Source organism: Anopheles merus, chromosome 2R, assembly GCF_017562075.2.
Source record: "Anopheles merus strain MAF chromosome 2R, AmerM5.1, whole genome shotgun sequence".
Classification (NCBI taxonomy): Eukaryota; Metazoa; Arthropoda; class Insecta; order Diptera; family Culicidae; genus Anopheles; species Anopheles merus.
Genome location: NC_054082.1, coordinates 8,820,919 through 8,840,148, shown reverse-complemented (window position 1 = coordinate 8,840,148; position 19,230 = coordinate 8,820,919). Strand labels below are relative to the sequence as shown.

Genomic DNA, 19,230 nt, shown 5'->3' with positions numbered 1-19,230 from the left:
TCGCCCAAAAAAGCCCCCCCATAGTCTCCTTAATTGCCCCTCTTTTATCGATGTAGCGACTTCTAACGGCGGGATCTTATCGAATGCGCAAAAACGTGCGTACCAAACAATTACATTCTGGTTTCGCCGGTACACCCATCTGGCCATTAATCCCGAGCTCCCCAAGTCGATGTTGATAATCCTCAAAAAAAAAAAAACGCGATTTACGGTCGTCCGATGGAACCAAAACAAGATAAAACATTGTATGAACCACCCCCTATCGATGTTTCCAGGTGGAAGGTCTTTTGTCGATAATCTTCGAGATGCATCTACACGACTTCTGACCACAAATGACGCTCATAAAACAAAAGATAGAACAGGCTGTCGTAAATTGAAAACAAATATCTCTTTAATAACAGTACACACCCTCTCTCGCGCTTATTACATTATTCAGATTATGGAAGTAGGAAGATGCGCGGACCCTCCCAAGGGCTTAGTTTCTCGGGAAGCGGAACGGATCGTTGGCGTAGCGGGCCTCCAGATCGCGCCACACGGCCGTCCGCTGGCCGTTCGGGTTCACGCCCGTCACCAGATCGTGCCCAATGTCCATGTAGTGTACGGTGGCGGCCGTGACCGGCTGCCACTGGCGGCTCTGCAGCAGCGTGTCGACCGCGTTCGGCGTCGGGTTGCCAAACCGGGCAAAGTTGGTGAACAGTCGCACGAACCGGTTGCTGACCGTGCGCGCATGGTTCGTCGGCAGGATCGGCGAGATGGTCAGATCCGTCACCGACCACAGGTACGGGATGTCGTCCGCATGCATTGCGCCCGGCCAGCTGCCCAGCATCAGCACGCGCTTCACCAGATTCAGATCACCGTCGAAGCTGAACTGATAGTAGTAGGTCGGGGCGCTGGAGCGCTGTGCGTGCAGCCGCACCGTCTTGTCGATCGTGTAGATGAACTGCTGGTCGGTGTGGAAGGTCAGCCACTCCACCATGATGTCGTCGCCGAGCGGCCGGTCCTGCCAGTACGCGTTGCGGATGCCCTGGCTGACGGCGGCCGACGCGGCCGTACCGTGCGGGATGTTCCAGAAGTGCGGCACGAAGTAGTCCGGGTTGCGCGTGAACGCGTTCCACACCGTGCTGTCGATCGTGTGCTCGTACACCATGAACAGGCTCTCCATGCTCATGTAGCCGGCAATGAACGGCACGTGGTTGAACGTGCCGGCGTTGAGGATGTCGATCGGCAGCTGGGTGAGGAACGTTTCCTCCGGCGAGTTGACCGGTTCCGCGTTCGGCACAAAGTCGAACGGCTTGAAGCCGCGCGGTATCTCAATGTCCAGCCAGCCCTCCTGCGTCTCGATCAGCGTCTCGATCGGGGTGTTGCGCAGGCTCTGCACCAGCGTCGCGCTGTCGTGCGAGTACCCGAACCGGTCGGCCAGCCGGTAGGCGAGCTCGCGCGGCCGGTACTGGAAGCCCCACGGCACTAGCGCCGTGCCGGACTGGGCGATCGCCTTGTGGAACAGGCCGCTCGCCTTGTTCGACAGCACCAGATAGTGGACGGCCACGCCGCCCGCGCTCTCGCCGAAGATGGTCACGTTGTTCGGGTCGCCGCCGAACGCGGCAATGTTCTGGCGCACCCACTGCAGCGCCATCACGCAATCCTTCATGCCCCAGTTGCCGGCCGCGTGCACATCGTCCGTGCTGAAGAAGCCGAGTATGCCCAGCCGGTAGTTGATCGTGACGACCACCACGTCCTCCGGCACGAGGTTGTCCGGGCCGTAGATCCACGAGTTGCCCGACCCGCCGGTGAACGAGCCGCCGTGGATCCACACCATGACCGGCCGCGACCCGATCAGGTTCTGCGTGTACACGTTCAGGTAGAGACAGTCCTCGCTGCCCGACACACCGCCCAGGAAGCCGCCGGATGGGCAGGTGCTGCGGTGCTCGCTGCCATCCTTCACGCCCTGCCAGCCGCCGTGCGGCCGGGGGTTGCGGAAACGCAGCTCGCCTACCGGTGGCTGCGCGTACGGGATGCCGTTGAAGGCAAAATAGCTACAGAACAGCCCGCAGCTAGCCGTTATGCCCTGGATCTGGCCGCCGCTCGTGTTAATAATGGGCCGCGACTGTAAAAGTTTAAATGAAAGGGATCATGTCACTAAGAGAAGGACTACTACAAAACCGGCGAACTAAACACCTACCGCATCCTGCGCGTGCACCGCAAGGGCCACCAGCGATAAAACAACCACAAACTTCAACATCCTTTCTGCTGTCGCTTGGCGCCCTCGCAGTTGCCCAGTATTTATATAGGCGCTGCGCAGGATTGATCGCACGCTTATCCTATCACTCCCGCGGTCAGATAAGCTTTATCTTACTGTTAAGCTTCCACAGGGGCGCACGGTAACACGTCGATTAGACACGACAAGGGGCCCGTACGATGGGCTTGTAACCGTTGCCATTGGTTGATAAAGTTGTTCTCAATCCCCTTTTCCATGTCGGTGAGGTTGAATTCCTTTTGCTTATCCTTTATCATGCTTGTGCGTATGTCCCCGATTACGGTAACTCAGGGGGAGTGGGATTTCCCTTCAAAAACAAATCGTTAAACTATCTCACTGGGCGGCTGACAGCAACCACCATCAGCGTCACTGATGTCCCCGGGTGGTCTGTCCTCTATCTATCCATGGAGCCAGTAATAGGGGTAATGATTTTGTTGGAAAGATTAAAAGCTGATACACAGAATCCAGGGAAAGTGAGTTGTACGGAATTGAGGGGAATAAGGCGACGAAGAAAGGACCTGTTATCTCACAGGAGAGTGGGACCGTTAAGAGTTAATCGAGTGAAATGCCCTAAAGAAAGAACATAAACAATCGCATGAGAATTACTGTTATTTTAGTGTTTCTAAGAAATGTTACGACCGACAGGGAAAGCAAGCACGAAGCAACTGGAATTTCAAAACGCAACCACCACGTGGCTTTTGAAACGGCAAAATTCGTTGCTGTCATTCTTGCACGCAAGCTCCAATGCTTCTGTCACCCGCCACCTGGTGGCGCTTCGGTCTCGGTCGAATAACGTGCAAGCATCGATGCTGTTGCTGTGAGAGAGAATACCATTAGATAAACAATTAGAGTTTTGATTTTGAAAGTCGTTAACCCTTGTTTGACTCACATTGGAAATGCATTTAGATGCTTTACATTGTTTGTCTGAGGAAGAAGAAGAAACTTATTAAGTTGGTTTCTCTCTGCAATACGCATGCACCGCAGCAGTACCGTTGTTTTGTTTGTTATCTTCTCTTTTATTTCTCTGTGTTCACATGCTTTCTTCTCATTAAATTAGTAGTAAAAAACAGTTTAACTACGGACAAAAAATGACAGAAAAAAAATCCTTTCCTATCGACTCCATTGAGTAAAGTTATACCCAGTTGCCTCATTGCAGCGGCGCTGAGGTGATGATGAGGTGCGCCCTAGTAACGACTACCGAACGACGAACGTAATAATCATGAAGAAACGTAATTATAATTTCAACCGAACGAGCCCTTCTCTGGATGGGGAAAAAACGGACGACAAGCCAATCTCCGCGAATCTTAACTGAACTTGTTTTGTGCCTGCTTGCTTAGCTGTGATCGTAACGGAGAAGAGCAATAAGCCCGTCTACTAAACGTCCTACTGTTGTTGCTGCTGGAAGCGCCTAAACACGTCTGATTGCTGCCTGATGCACCGTGACACCTTCTTTTTGACGGGATGGGGGGGGAAGGAGTATTGCTGCACTTTTTGGGCTCTTCTCCCTTTTCCTCTCTCTCGCTCTCTCTATTCTCTAACCATTCTCATTCGGTTGCAGTCTCACGAGTGTACACAGCGGAAAAGGGGACAATTACATTCTAAGTTGCCTGATGCGCCGAAGGATGCATCATCAAGGGGAGAGATGATGAAAATGTAGCAACACTGCTGCGCTTCTCTACATGGGAAAATGATACGATGTTTACGACACTGTGACAGAGCGGAGTGGGATGGGGGTGGCAGGAAAGCAGGGAGGAAAAGGGATGAGTTGTGGTGATAAAGTGCACACCAGCACACGGAGGGGTGGGTGGGCGCGAACGAGCCTTTCACTGTCTCACGGACGCCTGGCGGGGGAGTTTAGTGCGCCTTCGCCTTTCGCTGCCGGGGGCTCTGCTTCGGGGACGACTTGGGAGCACCCTTGGGGGAGTTTTCTGTTTGGAGGAGAAAAAAGGGGGAAAATAGACAATTAGCGCACCGTTCCGCTTTCCGCTATGTCTCGCCAGAACTTACGGAGCTGCTTCAACGTTTCCGACGGGATCCATTCGTAGTCGACGTCCTTCGTGCTGGCGGTGCCGGTTTCCACGACCTTGCGGGCCGCCGTCGGGCGTTTCCGCTTGCCGTACGAGCCGAGGAACTGTTGGCCGAGCACCAGCAGCAGAATCACGATCGCGGCCAGAAACACATACAGGAAGAACGTCTCACCGTCCAGCCCCTCGTCCACCTCGGTGATTTGGACGGTTTCGTTGAACACGGCCTCGCTGAACTGGTTGCCGCGGCCATCGCGATAGTTGAGCGCAATGTTCAGCCCGAACGGACGCCCGGCGAAGGATTCGGTCGGCAGGAACGAGTACGCGACGGTCGCCTCGTGGCCCGGCTTCACCTCGCGGTTGTACGGCACGGCGGAGAAGTTCTGGATGAAGTAGCTAAAGTCCATCGCGTACCGGAACGAGGCTTCCACCGACTCGACGACGAAATCCTCAAACTGGCCCTTGTTCGTGAAGCCGACCAGGAACTCTACCGGATAGCCAGCGGGCAGTTCGAGCTGCGAGCCGGACGCGTGCAGGGGCCGGGTGAAGAGCAGGTACGTGTCCGCATCCGGCGACTTGGTCGTTTCGAGATCATCCTCCGGCTCGGTTTCGTCTGCCACGACGGCGGCATCTTCCGTCTCCACATCGACCAGCTCCTCGTCCAGCTCGTCTTCGGCGGCAAAGGCGAACGGACTCGAACCTGCACAGAACGGGAGAGTGACGGAGTGACCGCGGTTAGTAAACCCGAAACCAAATCCCTACACACACACGCGCGAGACCACAACGGGGCTGCCACGTTGAGCTCGTCCACTTGGGGGACGAGTTTTACCAATCCCCAGCCAAACTTACCGGTGTTCACCGTCAGCAGAACGGCCGGCAGGGCCAGCAGCAGTAGCACGAAAAACTTTTGCATTGTTCCGGTTCAACTTCTATTCTCGCGGGGTGCGACGATGTATTTCGCTTCAGACAACACCACAGTGGCAAAAACAGTATTTACAACTGGACGCGGCAGCAGAATAAGCGTACGGGCAGACGTGCGCTGCACGAAGTTACATTTAATGAAGTTGTATTTTGAAGTTATGTTGACGCGTGGAATCGCATCGGTATCGACTCGGCCACGTCCTAACGAACGTATTCGAGCAGATGTTGTGACGGCCATGGAATCGAGCACTTTTGGCAGGACGGTGCGCAAGGTGCATACATGCGCTATCGGTATGCTGCTCGAGAAAAATTATTTTACGTTGCGGATAAGCATTTTGTGCATCTTATAATGAAAAAAATCACATGAAACATTCAAAAAGAAAGGAAAAGCTGTTTCATGGCAAAATGTTGAACAAAAACCATTGCTGGAATGCGTGAACCTTGGTTTACAAGTATTCGACCATTTGCTGTAACCTATCGGCGAATAAAACTGTCAAAATCAATATGACAGTTAAATCATAACATCGCCGCCGATCATTGCGAAACGTTGTAAACAAATAATACCACAAAACTCGTGGTTCGTAACGTTTTCAGCCGGGGACTACGAATTACGTGATCATCAGGTCCGGCATGACGAGCAACAGCTTACACATGCTGCAACGTATATTTCCCCGCTGGCGAAGTGCACAAACATCGCTCTGCCGAACGATAGTGAACGATGCCGTAGCAACTAAACCCAAAACACCACGTGTTAGGAAACCTAAGGCACCTGCAGCAGCATCGGCAGCAGCAAACAGCACCACCACAGCCGATACTGCCATACCGAAACATGTGCTTGAATACTTTCAAACCACACCCGGCATGGATGCGTCCGTGCTGAAACAATTCCCTCCCTCGATCCTACGCAAAAGCTCCCTCAGTACCGAACGCTTTTACCTCGCAAATCGCACGACGGCCGCCCGCATCGCCGATGTGCTGACACAAGACCTTCCGGCCGATCGGTTGCTGGTGGAGGTAAATCCCGGCCCAGGTCTGCTGACCGAACAGCTCGTGCAGCGCAACGTGCACAACCTGCGCCTGTACGAAACGGATGCATCGTTCGAAGCGCGACTAAACGCCACATTCAACCTGCCAAAGGATGCACTCCGGATAGGAGATTTCAACGGGCTGTGGCGATTGTCGTACCTGGACGGGTTCGACAATGGGCAGCGGGTGTGCGGCATGCTGAGCGGCATTCCGCACAGAAAGTGGCAGGAAGAGGTCAGCTTTCGGCTGTTTTCGGTCATCGGCACCGTCAAGTATCTGCGCTATCTGATGAACTCGATCACGCTGCAGTCGGAATTCTTTTCGCTCGGCCGGTATGAAATGTTTCTCGTAATGTCTCCGCTACTTTTCTCGGTAAGTTGAATTGTTTGCTGTGTGGTGGTGACTTTACTTTAATAACACATTCTCCCTCTGCAGCACATTGCCTCCACCAAAGATGCCGGCTACAAGCTGTACCGCGGCGGTACGATAGTGTTTCAGCTGTACTTCGAGCACGAGTTCCTGGGCAAGGTGCCGAGCAAACACTTCCTTCCCTGGTGTACGACCGGCGGCACCAAGAAGCTTCGCACGCTGCACAAGCAACTCATCGAGGACGGTGCGGAAGAGTGGTATCTGGTGAGGATCGTACCGCGCCGCAACCTGTTCGACCATCTGCTGCCCGACAATCTGGGCCTGTTTGCGTCGTTTGTAACGCAGCATTACGTAAGCAGGCGAAACCGCATCATCCCGTCGCTAGAGTGAGTAATGGGCCGGACCGTCTACACCGAACGTTGTGAACGAATGTTTCCCAATGAACCTTTCGCTCCTCTTTCCACAGACACTGGATACCGCACTGTGGAGCACGCCTAATACTAAACTCGAACTACACGCGCAAATCGTCGTCGAAAAAGGACCCCACTCGCGGTGTGCTACCCAGCCAGCTGTTAAAATCGGTCCCCCTGTCCTCGAACGACTATGTGGACAATTTTAACATTTTCACCGAATTCGGTGAGCTCACGCCGGCGCAGGTGCTGACACTGTTCAACGAGTTCATCAACTGGTCCGAGTTTCACCAGTCCCCGTTCATGCAGGCGGTCGAAAGCCAGAAGCACAAGCAGCAGCGCTTCGCACGGTCCCTCGACGACGACGAGTCGGCCGACGAACCGGGCGAAGTGCAGCGAGCGAAAAGCAAGAAAAGTACTGACACACTTTAGAAACACACTAGCAGCTGGAAGCCCTTTTTATTTGCAGATAATACACAGAGGGATGAACCTCCTCCCCTCCCTTCCCCACCCTTTCCGAATGGGCAGTAGAGGTCGTAATCCAAGGCGGGCCAGGGAGATTACGGGCATCGTCCATTGTACATGGATTTGGTGCCATTCTGGCACAGCTTGGCATCCTTGAAGTAGACGGGCTGCACCATTTTCATCGCAACGGGCGCGTCCGTTTCGTCCCCATCCTCCATGTTGCGGTTGTTGACCGTGATCTCGAGCAGGTCGGTCGTGCCCGCGATACAGTCCAGCTCGAGCGTGGTAATGTTAACGCCAATCACCCAGCTGACGCGTCGCTCGATCTTGCACAGCCGATTGTTCTGGTGCAGCTTTACGCACTGCTCCCGGTACGGTACCTCGTTCCTGCCCGTGCACACGTTGCGCGTACACTTGACTATCATCGACGGGCGGGCCAGATCCACGTACTCGCCCGGCTGACAGAAGCCCTGCTGGAACAGTGGATAGCAGCTGTCCTGCGGTGGGGAGTACACGTATCCTGAAACGCGGGGAATAGTGTGTAATCAAATAAGTGTGCCGCTCGAGAGGGAAAGCGCGATCGCTGCCACTTACCTGGACGGCAGTCACACACCCAATCGCTGTCGTGATCGCCGGGATAGAGAATTTCGTTCGTGCTACACTTGCCCGGTATGTAGACGGGCGTGCGATTCTGTTTGAAAGGAATTGAAAAAATGGGAAAAGAAATGAGGAAAATGTAATGATTTTTTGTGCAAATTAATTTCCCCTTTTTTTTTGCTCTCTCCCTCACCCACTGTTTTTTGCATAGTTCCCACTTTCGCCTTTTATGTGCTGGACTCATCCACAGTTCAACTTTCACTTCCGTGTCTGCCAGTGTAGGTCAAAAGGGGAACTCAAAAAAAAAAAAGGTTTTTGTAGTTTGTTTTTTCTTAAACAGCCAAGTTGGCAAAAAACGATCATTCTGTGCTTCAAAGCCCTGTTCAAAACGGCGTGCGATTGATCAATTCGGTAAATCCACTAATTATTGGCTCACTTTGCTCAAGGTTAACCTGTTTGATTGTTCATTCGGACTCGTCCGATGCTTCCTAACGCAGAACCCCGGGCCCAACCAACCATCCCACCGGTTCTGAGGAAGAGCGAGATACCGGTTTAGAATCTATGTAAATTCCCGATGCTTGATGCTAAATTCCTGCATGCTTTAGCAACTGCAAAGAAGACCACTCTGAACGTGTTAAACACACAAATAAGGCCATTTCTATACTTCACGCACACTTATTGATCGTTTTGGGGGTTTTTTGGTGTGCCCGTTCTGTGCTACCACCACCGATTGGATGATAACCTTTTGAGCCTTCCTTCCCTGTGGCGCGTCTACTTACACGGGCATTTTCCAAGTTCGGGCTAACCACTACATCCGCCGGAAAGGCAAACAGTTCCTGCGCCCCGACGGGCGGGTGCAGCAGCACCGCCAGCAGTAGTACGGTCGCAACGGTTCCGGCGATTGTTGTTGCCACCAGCGGGGACGAGAAGCTTGCCATCATCGTGATCGATCCGTCGAACGCACCGGCCAATACACTACTGCGCAAGTTTCGCCGATCATCGAGCTTTACCGATCGACCGCGAACGGACCGCGATCTTCTTCACCCTTGCGGCTCGCGAGGCTGCGTGATAAGATCGCAGCCCCCCCCCCCCCCCCCACACACTAAACAGCAACACAGAGAAAAAACGTGTTTTTTGTTTGAATTGCGAACATCGCCGTCCCATTTTACTCGGAGCGGGAGATTGTGCGTTTCCGTGTGTGCGTGCGAGTAGTGTGGGCCTGGGGGGGGGTTTACGTTTGAAACTGCATTTGTAACTGTAAATTGTTTTCCATAGATTCCTGGTGTCATCTGCAAGTGCGCGAGAGTATTACAGTATCCGCAATTGTTGTTATAATAAAAGTGGCGCAAAACCTGTTTTCGCTGCCCCGGCGTTGGCGTACGTTGACTTAGAACCGGACAAAAACCGACGACTCCACTCCATCGGTGACGTAAGTGGTCGAACGAGTCCACTGTCTAAGCTACTACGACCTCCCTCTCTCTCCTTCTCTCTCTCTCTCTCTCTCTGGCTCTCTTTCGTGCTCCTTCGATCTCTCTGCCGAAGCCGGCGGAACCATTGGCGAAGGTCGTCGGGCAGGTCGTCGTTTCGCGCCCTTGTAAACTGTGCGCCCGGTTTCGTTGCGTCGCCCTCTCCCCACCACCGCCGAGTGTGTGCGTGTGTGTGTGTGTATGTGCGCACACGATCGTGAGCCAAGACAGGTTGCAGTAGGGGTTTCCCACCCAGCTCACAAAAACAGGAACTCCCTAGTGGTGTGTTGGGGAGGCCACTATCATCATCATCCGCTCGCTCGCTCTCTCTCGTTCTCTCTCGCTCTCTTCGCTGCTTCGGTGCAAGCTGCTGCGGGTGTGCGATCTGCTCGGGCCGGACCCGTCGGGAGTTAGTGCGACTCAGTTACCGTCGTGAAGCCGGTCAAGCAAGGATTACTTTGACCTTACCGTGCGGAGCCGCGTGTGGCTGTTTGGCGTTCGTTCGTAGCCCAAATATACGGACTGTGGTTTTTTGTTGTACACACACACACATGCACACCTCGCTGGCAAGAATAATGCTGGACACAGGTCGCATCTTCTGTCTGGTGCTGCTTATCGCCGGGTGTTGCGCGCTGCCCGCCAACACAAACGCTCAACCGAAACAGAACAGCAGCAACAACAACCGGACAACCGAACTGTTCGCCTACCCCGCCGAACAGTCGGCCATCGAGTCGAAGCAAAACGCACGGGTAAGCCACGCACCGCCTACTTCGCACTACTGTGTCGTTGTGTCGAAGGCTTTTTAGTAGACTCATCTCGCGCGTGCTTTTCCTTTTGCAGAACCGTACCCCGATCTTTATCCCCAAGCAGTGTGCCGAAAACGAGATCCTCTATCCGGGCGACCACGAGAACGATTGGGTGTGTGACTGTAAGCCAAGTAAGTGTCGTCTGGCCCTGCTGCCCACTGTCTGTGTGTGTCCCTGTGCTGTTATCAGCAGCCTTCGGAGCTGCATAGGCACGACGGTTCGGGGCATTTTTGTTTATAGATGACAGGATGGGGGGTGGGGGGATGTAGTTTGGCGACTGATTCACTTACAAAAAACCCCACTTTCCCCACACTCTGCTTCACACAGCGTTCGTGTACCATCCGGAAACGCAACAGTGCTACCAAATGTACACCCGCGGCTACTGTCCCTCGGGAAAGATCATCTACATCGAGCCGAAGGGCAAGCACCCGGAATGTGTGCCGAACCAGTGTGCCGACGGGAAGGTGCGCTTCATGAACGTGTGCGCGGTGCTGAACCAGGAGCATCCGCTGTGCCATCTGGCCAACATAAAGCTGGTGGTCGGCATCGACGAGGATACGCACGAGCTGGAGTGTGTTAACATTTCCGACGTGCCGTTCAACCGGACGATGCTCAGCAGCCAGCGGGAATCGGCGGGCGTATGAAGAAGCACACAGGGACGAAGCACACGGTTCCTCCAGTGCCGTATGCAGAATACCGCGTCGCAGTTTCCCTTTTAGCTCCTTCGACAAATCGTTCAATTCCCGATTCGTTTGTCCCACAACCGCGAAACATTCAAATTATAGGTAACCGCCGGCTTGATGTAAACGGAAGTAAATGCATGTTCTCCACGCTCGTTTCATCTGACAACGGGCATTGAGCTAGAAAAGAAAGAAGAACATATATTACAATAAAATGACTATTTTAAATGGAATTAGTTAGATGTTTTAATTTTAAAAAGAAAAACAAACCACTGGATCAAAACATCGGTTGGATTTTTGCCGTAGTTGAAAGGAAAGGATGAGAACCGCGGCTGGTCTCACGCGGTGAGAGTGAGTGATCCGTTCACAGTGAGAAAGATGCGAAGGGTAGTGTGGCCAGATTATTTTGCCGGATACCGGTAGAAGCACCAACATTTTATCGGTACTTTACGATAGGAGCTAGGTAGAAGCTTAAAACTCGATAGTTTTATAGATTACAATATCTGTTTAAAAGATGTCGAACGGAGGAAATAGGGGTGACATCAATCACACTGAAGTGTCGAGCAGGAAGTTGTACGAAGGATTCTCTCCAAGGAAAGATTGAAAAACATAAATCTTTGATTTTTAATAGGAGAAATTAAAAAATCAATTGTTTTATGATGCTCATCTTTGAACATGTAGATCTACAGGAAAAACAGCAATTGCTGGTCACTCTGATAAAGGGCGGCTAGAAGCCCCCGTTTGAATTGACAGTTTGGGTTCGAATGCTGGGGAGAACAATAACGATTTCAATTTACCAAGCGTTTCCTTTGCATGCATATCTTTCGTTCGGTTATTTGTAATAGCAACGAAGAAATGCTTTAACTATTTTAAAGCAAATATTCAAACTTTGTTTCAGAGCAACTGAAACAGTCAGAGCTGACATGAGCCGAGGTGGAATCAAACTTGTTCGAAGCGGACTTATCGACACTTGACCTATCGTCCAGGCGATCATAGAAACCCTACAGGGAATTACCGTTAAAAAAACGATGGAGTTTAAATGACTTAGTTTAGTGTTAGATGAAAGAATACAACCAGCCGCTCACGTCCTCTCTCGCTCTCTGCAGGGCCGTGGCTACGCTGAACCGATGCGGTTTTATCGCACGAGATTTATATGGGTTTTGATAACGTCGTACGTTCGTTTTCGTCGCCCAATGTTATCTTTCAAATTCCATATAAAATTTTGATAGGCCTTCCGATAAAATCGCATGCGAAAAAGCGTTGCCACGGCCCTTAGTGCAGTTGACGAGCCGTGAGCGCGTAAGAGCGATGCTGCGCGAAATGCACGCCACTTCACATCGGGGCAGCGCGGCGTACGTTACGTTTGTGCAATAAAGCATTGTCTAACGCGTTTTTAGTTCGACAATGTTTGATACAATTTGTGTTCGTGTGTGTATGCTGCTACCGCTCACGCCTTATCACATACGGACATAGCACGCAGGTAGGGAGAGCAAATCCAGACTCTTTTAAGTGAGAATTCGATAGATTGAGGAAGGGCATAGTCCTATCCTGACAGTCGGTGGCGGTTTGCTTTGCACTCAAAAACAGTTATGGTTTTGAAATGTGTTTTTATCCTAGTTAAAGGTTATTGGTTATTGGTAACAATTTATACACTGTATTTTTAACTGTAATGCGAGAGAACGGATGTTTTCCGTGTGGCCTGTTCACTTCCGGATGTGTGTTGGCATTTGGTTGTCATAAAAATGTGCTAAAAAAGACTAAATATGAATACCCATAAATAGCTTGTGTACGCGAAGCTTTTTAAAAGAAGTAATAATTTCACAATTCTCTTCCGCAAACAGCAAGCGATCACAAGATGACCATAAAACCAGCCACACCATTCCGGGCAGAGCCACTTTTGCTTTCCTCCCCCCCGCTGTTAATGAGCAATCGGAGGTAGCCGGAGGAAACATGCTCGATTTGCGCACCCGGTAGTAGTGACACTTTCAAATCAAATTAACATGCAACAACATGCACACACCGCGAACGAACAGAAAACAGGTGGCATCTCTTTGTGGTGTGTGTCGGACGGGTTAGTAAACGGTGCGACGGGCGGCTCCACCACCATCATCGCGGACACGTGCGTTGAGCTGATAGTGAAACACCGCCCCGAGCGGCGGCGTAGGCAGCAGGGCCCACTTTTCCACTACCACCAGAGCTTGCCTGTGTGGTGACCAGTTTTCCCGGTTTCCGGGAGCGTGCAGCACTGAGCAACAATGTTCGCGCGGCCAGAGAACGGCACAACAAATGAGAAAGAGAGCGCGCGCTTTTGTTTAGCGCTCCCCCACGTGCGCAACTTGTTTTCCCAGAGCCGCACCCAGGGCTTCGCGCTTCCACCTTCAATCTCACCCGCTCCTGCTCCTCCCCTCGGGGGGCCAACACACAACCACATTCACATCCTCATTCCGTCACATGAAAAACCATTTCCCGCAACAACACCACTTCTTACACTGAATCTCTCTCACGCATACACACGCACGTACACATTGTACGGATTGTATTGGTCGGAAAATCAATATCGCGCGCCCTAACACACACTAATACACCGAAAAGCCGTTTACCGTACCTACTAAAGCGAATGCTAAGGGATGTTCGCGCATGTGTGTGTGTGTGTGTGTGGGGTACGTTCTCTCATCGCAGTTTTCCCGCACTCTCATTTCGCTCACCGGACTTTCACTCGCTCCCTCGCTCGGCTTCGGGCAAGCTTGTGGAAAATCTTGCACAGCGCGCACAGTTGCAGATTTAACGTTGTCAAGCTAGGAGGGAGCAGCAATACAGTAACTGGCACGGCTGGCGCACTGGCTTTATTGTTTTTTTCTTGTTGTTGTTGTTTGTTTGCCTCCCCCTCCCTCCCTCCCGGGAGTGACGCACAGTGCGGTGGAACAGAACGCCCCAAAAGTGGTCGTTCGTGGTAGATTTTTCAGCGTAAAGCGGCGAAGCGTTTTTCCGTTCCGGGTTTCGTGGTGTCCTTCTCACTTACCACGCACTTGGTGGTGTTTTGCTGGTAGGTGCAACTGTTTCCCCCACCATTCCCAAAATGCCCGAAATGCTCAGCTTTCCCCGGGGAAAGCCACCGCGAAGTGTTTTTATGTGTTTCGTGCTTGCCATTACTGTGACACCATTCGGTGAAAGTGGCAGACAAAACGCGGAATTTGTGGAAGTAACAGCGAAATACCGAAAGGCAAAGGCTACTTTGGCTCGGGTGGAGTGTCGCGAAGGATGTTTCCAGTGAAGCTGACACACAAACCTTTCTCCCTGCATGTGTGTGTGAGTGTGTGAGTGGGGAGCTTTTTTTCCGTTCGCTCGCAGATGAATGAATCGTCCGAATGAGCGAAGAAGCTGCCGCCACCGTCAAGCAAGCAAAGCGGAAAACCCCCTCCTGGCAATCTCACGTTCCCCGCGTACAACTCTAACTGTCAGTGTCAGTGATGTGGCTACAGCAAAGTGTGTGTGTGTGTGTTTGTGTGTGTACGTATGGGTGTGTATAGATTTGTTGCGATGATTCTATCTCCCTTCTCGCGACCGTGTGCCGAATTTCGGTTTCTTCCCTTTCATTAAAAACCACGCCACCTACTGCCGTGTGTAATGTTTCTGCTTCTCTGTATGTGTGTGTGTGTGGTTTGTGCGAAATGCCCCCAGGATTGCGTGCGGTATGTTACGGGTAGTATTGAGGGGTTGGATGGGGACGGAGACGGTTGAGCGAAGGGCGAACCGAAACGCCCCAAAGGAAATCGGCGCCGACCTCCTTATTCGTGACGACGGTCCTTTTTTTCCTTTCTTTCAAACGGCAACGGCACGATATATGGAAGGATCGGGACACAGACAGCACACACACATACACACACACACAAACAAACACATCCATACACCAGCGGTTGAAACGCGGCCGGGATAAGGCGACCGAAAATATATGCAAGTGAAGTTTATGCATAATTTATTTTTAGCTACAGAATTGTTATTAAATCGATAAATACCTTACTGGGGGAGGGTGGTACCCTTGGGACCTGGTGGCGAATGGGGCAGAAAACGGGCGCTGCCCGTTTCGCTGTTGCGTGATGATGGGCCGATGTACTTGCACGGACGAGGTACGTACGGTCGATCAGACGGATTGAATTGTTCCTGCCCGCTCGCGAGCCGGCTTATCGTGGGGACGGGGACCCGTTTCTTACTGACTGTCACAATCATGTCCCGAACCTGTGTTACTCTGCCGACGAGATGGTATTTTTACTGCTTCGTAATCTGCAAACAAAACACACCACACACAGAAAAAGCGCATTAAAATCCTAATGAAGTACGGAGCAGATCCTTCTCGGGCCAACGGTTCCCGTCCTAAAGGGTCGTTTTACTCTCGACGGAACGATGTCATCGCATCAACAGCGATTGATTCACAAATTATCGACAGCTGCAATTGAGTGCAGTCGCAGCAAATGAATAATGTGAGTGGTCTTCCGGAACCGTGCCAAAAAGCAGCCGTCGGTGTGCCGGATTTTCAGCCCCCCCCCCCGTCAGCCCATCATAAGAGACCGTTCGAATCCCAACGAAACTCGTAGTGGGGCCTGGACTATCGACTTTGCTCGTACCATTCGCTTCTACCTGTGATGTGCTGTGCTGTGTCCGCGAAATTGCGGTAGCAAAATGGCCATTGCATAACACACTGGTATGCTGGAGCGATATTAGACACTTGTCGTTTGATGTCTTTTGCAAGCGACACAATCGCTGCAAGTTCGTTCCAACTTATCTGTGCTACCCTTGTTCTACACGTTGCGCCATCACTGAGCGAGCTCGCTTACTGTTGATAGAAAAAAGGAGCTGATTATGTGCATGTTGATTGATTCGCGAATTATTATTTCTGCCGGACCAGAGCAAACAGCAGACGCCGCGCTGTTGTGTTTTCGCCCCCAGGCCAATCGATCGCGGGGAGGAAGACAGTAAGTTCATTACCATAAATTCGGTGCCAAAAATAGCTGATCTAGTCCTCCTCCTGCCCCGGCGTCGCTCATCGCCACAACAGCACCACCCCATCAAACGATGTGTCCGCGTAGCTACGGGTGACGTCCGATCTCGTTTTTCAAAGGCAAGGTAGGCCATGGGAGTGCAATAGTGTGTGGTTTGAAGGTTACTCGCTCTCTCTTTCTGCCTCACACTCAAAGGCCCCCCAACCGGCCCCACAAAGAATTTGTCCGTTTTTTTTTTATATCCACTTGCTTCCATCGAAATATTTTTCTTCTTCGGTCAGCTAAAGATAAAGAAAGAAGATAGAGAGAGAGTGAGGGAGAGAGAGAGAGAGTGAGAGAGAGACAGAGAGAGAGAGAGAATGGAAGGGATTTAAAAAACTCACTTTCAATGGTAGGATGTTTGAACGAGGCGAATGATACGGTGTCATCCGTCGCTGCTGCGCCCCGGATTCTCGGCAGCTATCACACTGACCCGCGCTGCGAGCGTTTTTATGTCACACAACAACACAACAACCGAGCAACGGACCAAAGCAACGGCCACTACGATGTGGAAGGCCTTTCTGTTATTTGGTGTGTAAAGCATGGTGTGTAGCTCCCGGTGTCTAGCAACCGCACAACACAGCACAGCACCCAAGCAACTTGTTCGACACGTTCTTGGACATCATCGAGGGGAAATGCTAAGAGATGGACGACGGGTTTGCAAATGAGATGGAACGAGGATGGGGTTTTCACCAATCAAACGATGAAAAAAAAGAAGATTCCTTACATTCTTCTTCTTTCTCCTGCTTGGTATAAACGACCTACGACGCATGATGAGGGGTCCCAAGGTCGGGCATTTGTTAAGGCTTACTAGACTACTGAACAACACAGACTTACTATAAGCCTACTCGACGAAAGGTTTACCTGACAGGTTTTTGTTCTTTTGGTGCTTTTGGAACGGCTTAAACCAGACGATTCATTTCCGTTTCATAATTAACTAACTTTCAGTCGAATCCTTCCTTCTATTTGGCGTAACGTCCTACGCGGACATGCCCCGGCCTATACAGGCTTTAGAGACTTTATTCATTACCAAGCAAGCCGGATAGGATAGTCAATCGTTTGCTACGGGAGGGACGGTCCAGTCCATTCTAGGCTTGAACCCATGACGGGAATGTTATTGAGTCGTTCGAGTTGATGACTGTACCATTGGACAGGGGGTGGGTCTGTCGTATCCTACCACTATCGAATATCGCTGATGTTTATCTATAATTATATTAAGCGATCAATCAAATCGGCTGCAACTGTTGACCTCCTTTTTTGTGAGCCTGGACATAAAATACGGTGGTCGAATTCATCGGAGCATTTCGTTGGTGGTGTCTGGCGGTGTCAAAACAAGTGAACCGAAATTTTCCCCGACCACCATGCCCCGGCCATGCCCCGTGGTACCGTTTCGTGTCGAACTATGTCAGGCGCCGGTGACCTTTTTTGCTAGTTCCATCAACCAGAGATCAATCATGGCGATTAAACTGGATCAATAATGCACCAAAATTAAAATATGGTCGGTGGCATATTTTCGTCACGAACAAAAGGAAACTACAATTAATGCTACACAGTGTGAGGGAAAATGGAGTGTAGAGACAGCTTGCAACACGAAAAATAGACCAATCAATTGCTCAACGCCGTAACGTCGATGTTACCAGATCTCGATTGACATTTCATGCAGCTTCGTTGCGTAAATGGCATCCATTGTTAATGGGTCGCGTACAATGTGGTTCTTGCTCCTTTTGCAAACGCTCAACACTTCAATGGGCTTATTGAGAAAAACCCGTGAACGAAGGCGTAATAGTCATGGAGCCTTTTTTGTGACCCACTCTAGGTTATGTGCTCCGGCGAAGAAGCAATATTAACGTGAACGATACAATGCTGCGTCTCGATACACGTAACCTTTCGCAAAGCTTTTCTGTTGAAACGCTCTCCACCAACAACCCAACAAAAGAAAAATGAACAGCTTAAGTGGGGTATAAAGCAAGATGTGATATATAATTTTCCGATAACGACAGTCGGTCGCAGCTTCTAGTCTCTGTCACACGAAGACGCGCCCGGTCTCGAGTGTACACCTACCCAATCCGCGGGACAGTGAGAGAGAGTGCCACAAAAAGGATCAACTTTCCAAATCGACTTTTTCTATGATTGATCGGTCGGTGGGAAGGCTATGGCGGAGAAAAGGATAATCGAACTGGCAGCGTAATATTTAACACACTTAATGCAAGGGCATCGGACAGGGTAGGTGGGGAAAAGGGTTGCAAAAACGGTGATTATTATAAGTTTGCAATCCGTTCATGTTCACGCTTAAAGTATCTCGTTACTTTGTTATTCGTAATGCTTCGATAGCAAGTGTAAAATAATCTTTCCAAAGAAATCCTTCTGTTACGCCTTTGACGAGTGTTCTTATCTACACCCCTGCAGACGGTGCACGTGGGCGGCGGTAAAATGATACCGAGATACCGAGTACGCTATTCATTCGATGACACCATCGTCGTCGTCGTCGTCGTCTGTGCCGGATGGTCGTTTCTCTTCCCACCACCGTTGGGCGCTTCCATATGGTCCCGTGGCTCATAATATCGTGTTGGCTGCTCCAACGGCTGATGAACCCTGGGCGATACGGTACTCGTTGCCAGGCAGAGCCCGTACTCCTCCAAAGGGAAGGGAAAAAATCAACTCTACATTGTGCTAAGAAGCATGCAGCAGCTAACAAAATTGTGCTTTTCCTCTCGATCCATAGATCCGTGACGAGATTTCTTTGGCTGCAGTTTTTTTTTAACCATTTTTTACCTTATTTTAGCATTTCTTTCTACAAATAACATTGCTCAATACCGAGTCTGATTTTGTAGCGCAAAACATAAATTTAATTCAAGAATTTTAATGTTTCATCTCAGTCAACCACCACCACCACCTGACAAACCCGACGATGGAGCCGCATGGTACTTCCACCAGTCGAGGTGAAAACACACTTGTTTGTCAATGGGACAGAATAATAAATAGAATGTCAGTCGCAGTCGCTCCCTTCCCGGAATTTGCATAACGATTTAATTAAGAGACCGGTCGGCTCAACTGGACACACTCGTGCGAACACTTCCTCGAACCCGGTCGAGAATGGACGGCGATCGATTCGGGGGCTGGACAAGCTTTCATAAGAATTTCAAACAAGTTTTTTTCTTGCTGGGTGTGTGCTATAAGTGTAC

The 19,230-nt window shown here is 50.9% G+C and overlaps 6 protein-coding genes across 7 annotated transcripts in view; 3 read left to right on the top strand and 3 right to left on the bottom strand.

Moving 5' to 3' along the window:
• Positions 1-366: 366 nt before the first annotated feature.
• On the bottom strand, positions 367-2,287 carry LOC121588216 (liver carboxylesterase-like). Its single transcript, XM_041905923.1, has 2 exons — positions 2,177-2,287; positions 367-2,101 (listed from the first exon to the last, which is right to left on the bottom strand). Exons 1-2 carry the CDS (start codon positions 2,234-2,236, stop codon positions 473-475), a joined length of 1,689 nt encoding a protein of 562 aa, XP_041761857.1. The 5' UTR covers positions 2,237-2,287; the 3' UTR covers positions 367-472.
• Positions 2,288-3,206: 919 nt separating this feature from the next.
• LOC121588226 (translocon-associated protein subunit alpha) lies at positions 3,207-5,409 on the bottom strand. The gene is made up of 3 exons (XM_041905945.1): positions 5,125-5,409; positions 4,259-4,975; positions 3,207-4,179 (listed from the first exon to the last, which is right to left on the bottom strand). Exons 1-3 carry the CDS (start codon positions 5,186-5,188, stop codon positions 4,106-4,108), a joined length of 855 nt encoding a protein of 284 aa, XP_041761879.1. The 5' UTR covers positions 5,189-5,409; the 3' UTR covers positions 3,207-4,105.
• Positions 5,410-5,709: 300 nt separating this feature from the next.
• Positions 5,710-7,443, top strand: LOC121588219 (dimethyladenosine transferase 2, mitochondrial). Its single transcript, XM_041905927.1, has 3 exons — positions 5,710-6,594; positions 6,658-6,977; positions 7,058-7,443. The coding sequence occupies exons 1-3, from the start codon at positions 5,827-5,829 to the stop codon at positions 7,431-7,433; spliced, it is 1,464 nt and encodes a 487-aa protein (XP_041761861.1). The 5' UTR covers positions 5,710-5,826; the 3' UTR covers positions 7,434-7,443.
• Positions 7,429-9,125, bottom strand: LOC121588227. Its single transcript, XM_041905946.1, has 3 exons — positions 8,843-9,125; positions 8,061-8,157; positions 7,429-7,986 (listed from the first exon to the last, which is right to left on the bottom strand). The coding sequence occupies exons 1-3, from the start codon at positions 9,002-9,004 to the stop codon at positions 7,562-7,564; spliced, it is 684 nt and encodes a 227-aa protein (XP_041761880.1). The 5' UTR covers positions 9,005-9,125; the 3' UTR covers positions 7,429-7,561.
• Positions 9,126-9,284: 159 nt separating this feature from the next.
• On the top strand, positions 9,285-11,248 carry LOC121588229. The gene is made up of 4 exons (XM_041905948.1): positions 9,285-9,492; positions 9,606-10,278; positions 10,370-10,466; positions 10,663-11,248. The coding sequence occupies exons 2-4, from the start codon at positions 10,081-10,083 to the stop codon at positions 10,977-10,979; spliced, it is 612 nt and encodes a 203-aa protein (XP_041761882.1). The 5' UTR covers positions 9,285-9,492; positions 9,606-10,080; the 3' UTR covers positions 10,980-11,248.
• A 2,547-nt stretch (positions 11,249-13,795) lies between these two features.
• LOC121588213 overlaps positions 13,796-19,230 on the top strand; it is a 32,073-nt gene continuing 26,638 nt past the window's right edge. For both annotated transcript variants that reach the window (XM_041905921.1, XM_041905920.1), the window contains exon 1: positions 13,796-14,058. The gene's annotated coding sequence lies outside the window, so the exon portion shown is untranslated. The remainder of the gene's footprint in view (positions 14,059-19,230) is intronic.

What these genes read in the sequence shown, in the direction of transcription:
- LOC121588229 (XM_041905948.1), top strand. Translation starts at nt 10,081, where the DNA reads ATGCACACCTCGCTGGCAAGAATAATGCTGGACACAGGTCGCATCTTC. An exon ending in AGTCGAAGCAAAACGCACGG is followed by an intron (nt 10,279 to 10,369) that starts GTAAGCCACGCA and finishes TTCCTTTTGCAG; the next exon opens with AACCGTACCCCGATCTTTAT. An exon ending in GGTGTGTGACTGTAAGCCAA is followed by an intron (nt 10,467 to 10,662) that starts GTAAGTGTCGTC and finishes TGCTTCACACAG; the next exon opens with CGTTCGTGTACCATCCGGAA.
- LOC121588219 (XM_041905927.1), top strand. Translation starts at nt 5,827, where the DNA reads ATGACGAGCAACAGCTTACACATGCTGCAACGTATATTTCCCCGCTGG. An exon ending in TGTCTCCGCTACTTTTCTCG is followed by an intron (nt 6,595 to 6,657) that starts GTAAGTTGAATT and finishes CTCCCTCTGCAG; the next exon opens with CACATTGCCTCCACCAAAGA. An exon ending in CGCATCATCCCGTCGCTAGA is followed by an intron (nt 6,978 to 7,057) that starts GTGAGTAATGGG and finishes CTCTTTCCACAG; the next exon opens with ACACTGGATACCGCACTGTG.
- LOC121588226 (XM_041905945.1), bottom strand. Translation starts at nt 5,188, where the DNA reads ATGCAAAAGTTTTTCGTGCTACTGCTGCTGGCCCTGCCGGCCGTTCTG. An exon ending in TCTGCTGACGGTGAACACCG is followed by an intron (nt 4,976 to 5,124) that starts GTAAGTTTGGCT and finishes CGTTCTGTGCAG; the next exon opens with GTTCGAGTCCGTTCGCCTTT. An exon ending in GGAAACGTTGAAGCAGCTCC is followed by an intron (nt 4,180 to 4,258) that starts GTAAGTTCTGGC and finishes TCCTCCAAACAG; the next exon opens with AAAACTCCCCCAAGGGTGCT.
- LOC121588227 (XM_041905946.1), bottom strand. Translation starts at nt 9,004, where the DNA reads ATGATGGCAAGCTTCTCGTCCCCGCTGGTGGCAACAACAATCGCCGGA. An exon ending in CGAACTTGGAAAATGCCCGT is followed by an intron (nt 8,158 to 8,842) that starts GTAAGTAGACGC and finishes CCTTTCAAACAG; the next exon opens with AATCGCACGCCCGTCTACAT. An exon ending in GGTGTGTGACTGCCGTCCAG is followed by an intron (nt 7,987 to 8,060) that starts GTAAGTGGCAGC and finishes CCCGCGTTTCAG; the next exon opens with GATACGTGTACTCCCCACCG.
- LOC121588216 (XM_041905923.1), bottom strand. Translation starts at nt 2,236, where the DNA reads ATGTTGAAGTTTGTGGTTGTTTTATCGCTGGTGGCCCTTGCGGTGCAC. An exon ending in CGGTGCACGCGCAGGATGCG is followed by an intron (nt 2,102 to 2,176) that starts GTAGGTGTTTAG and finishes AAACTTTTACAG; the next exon opens with TCGCGGCCCATTATTAACAC.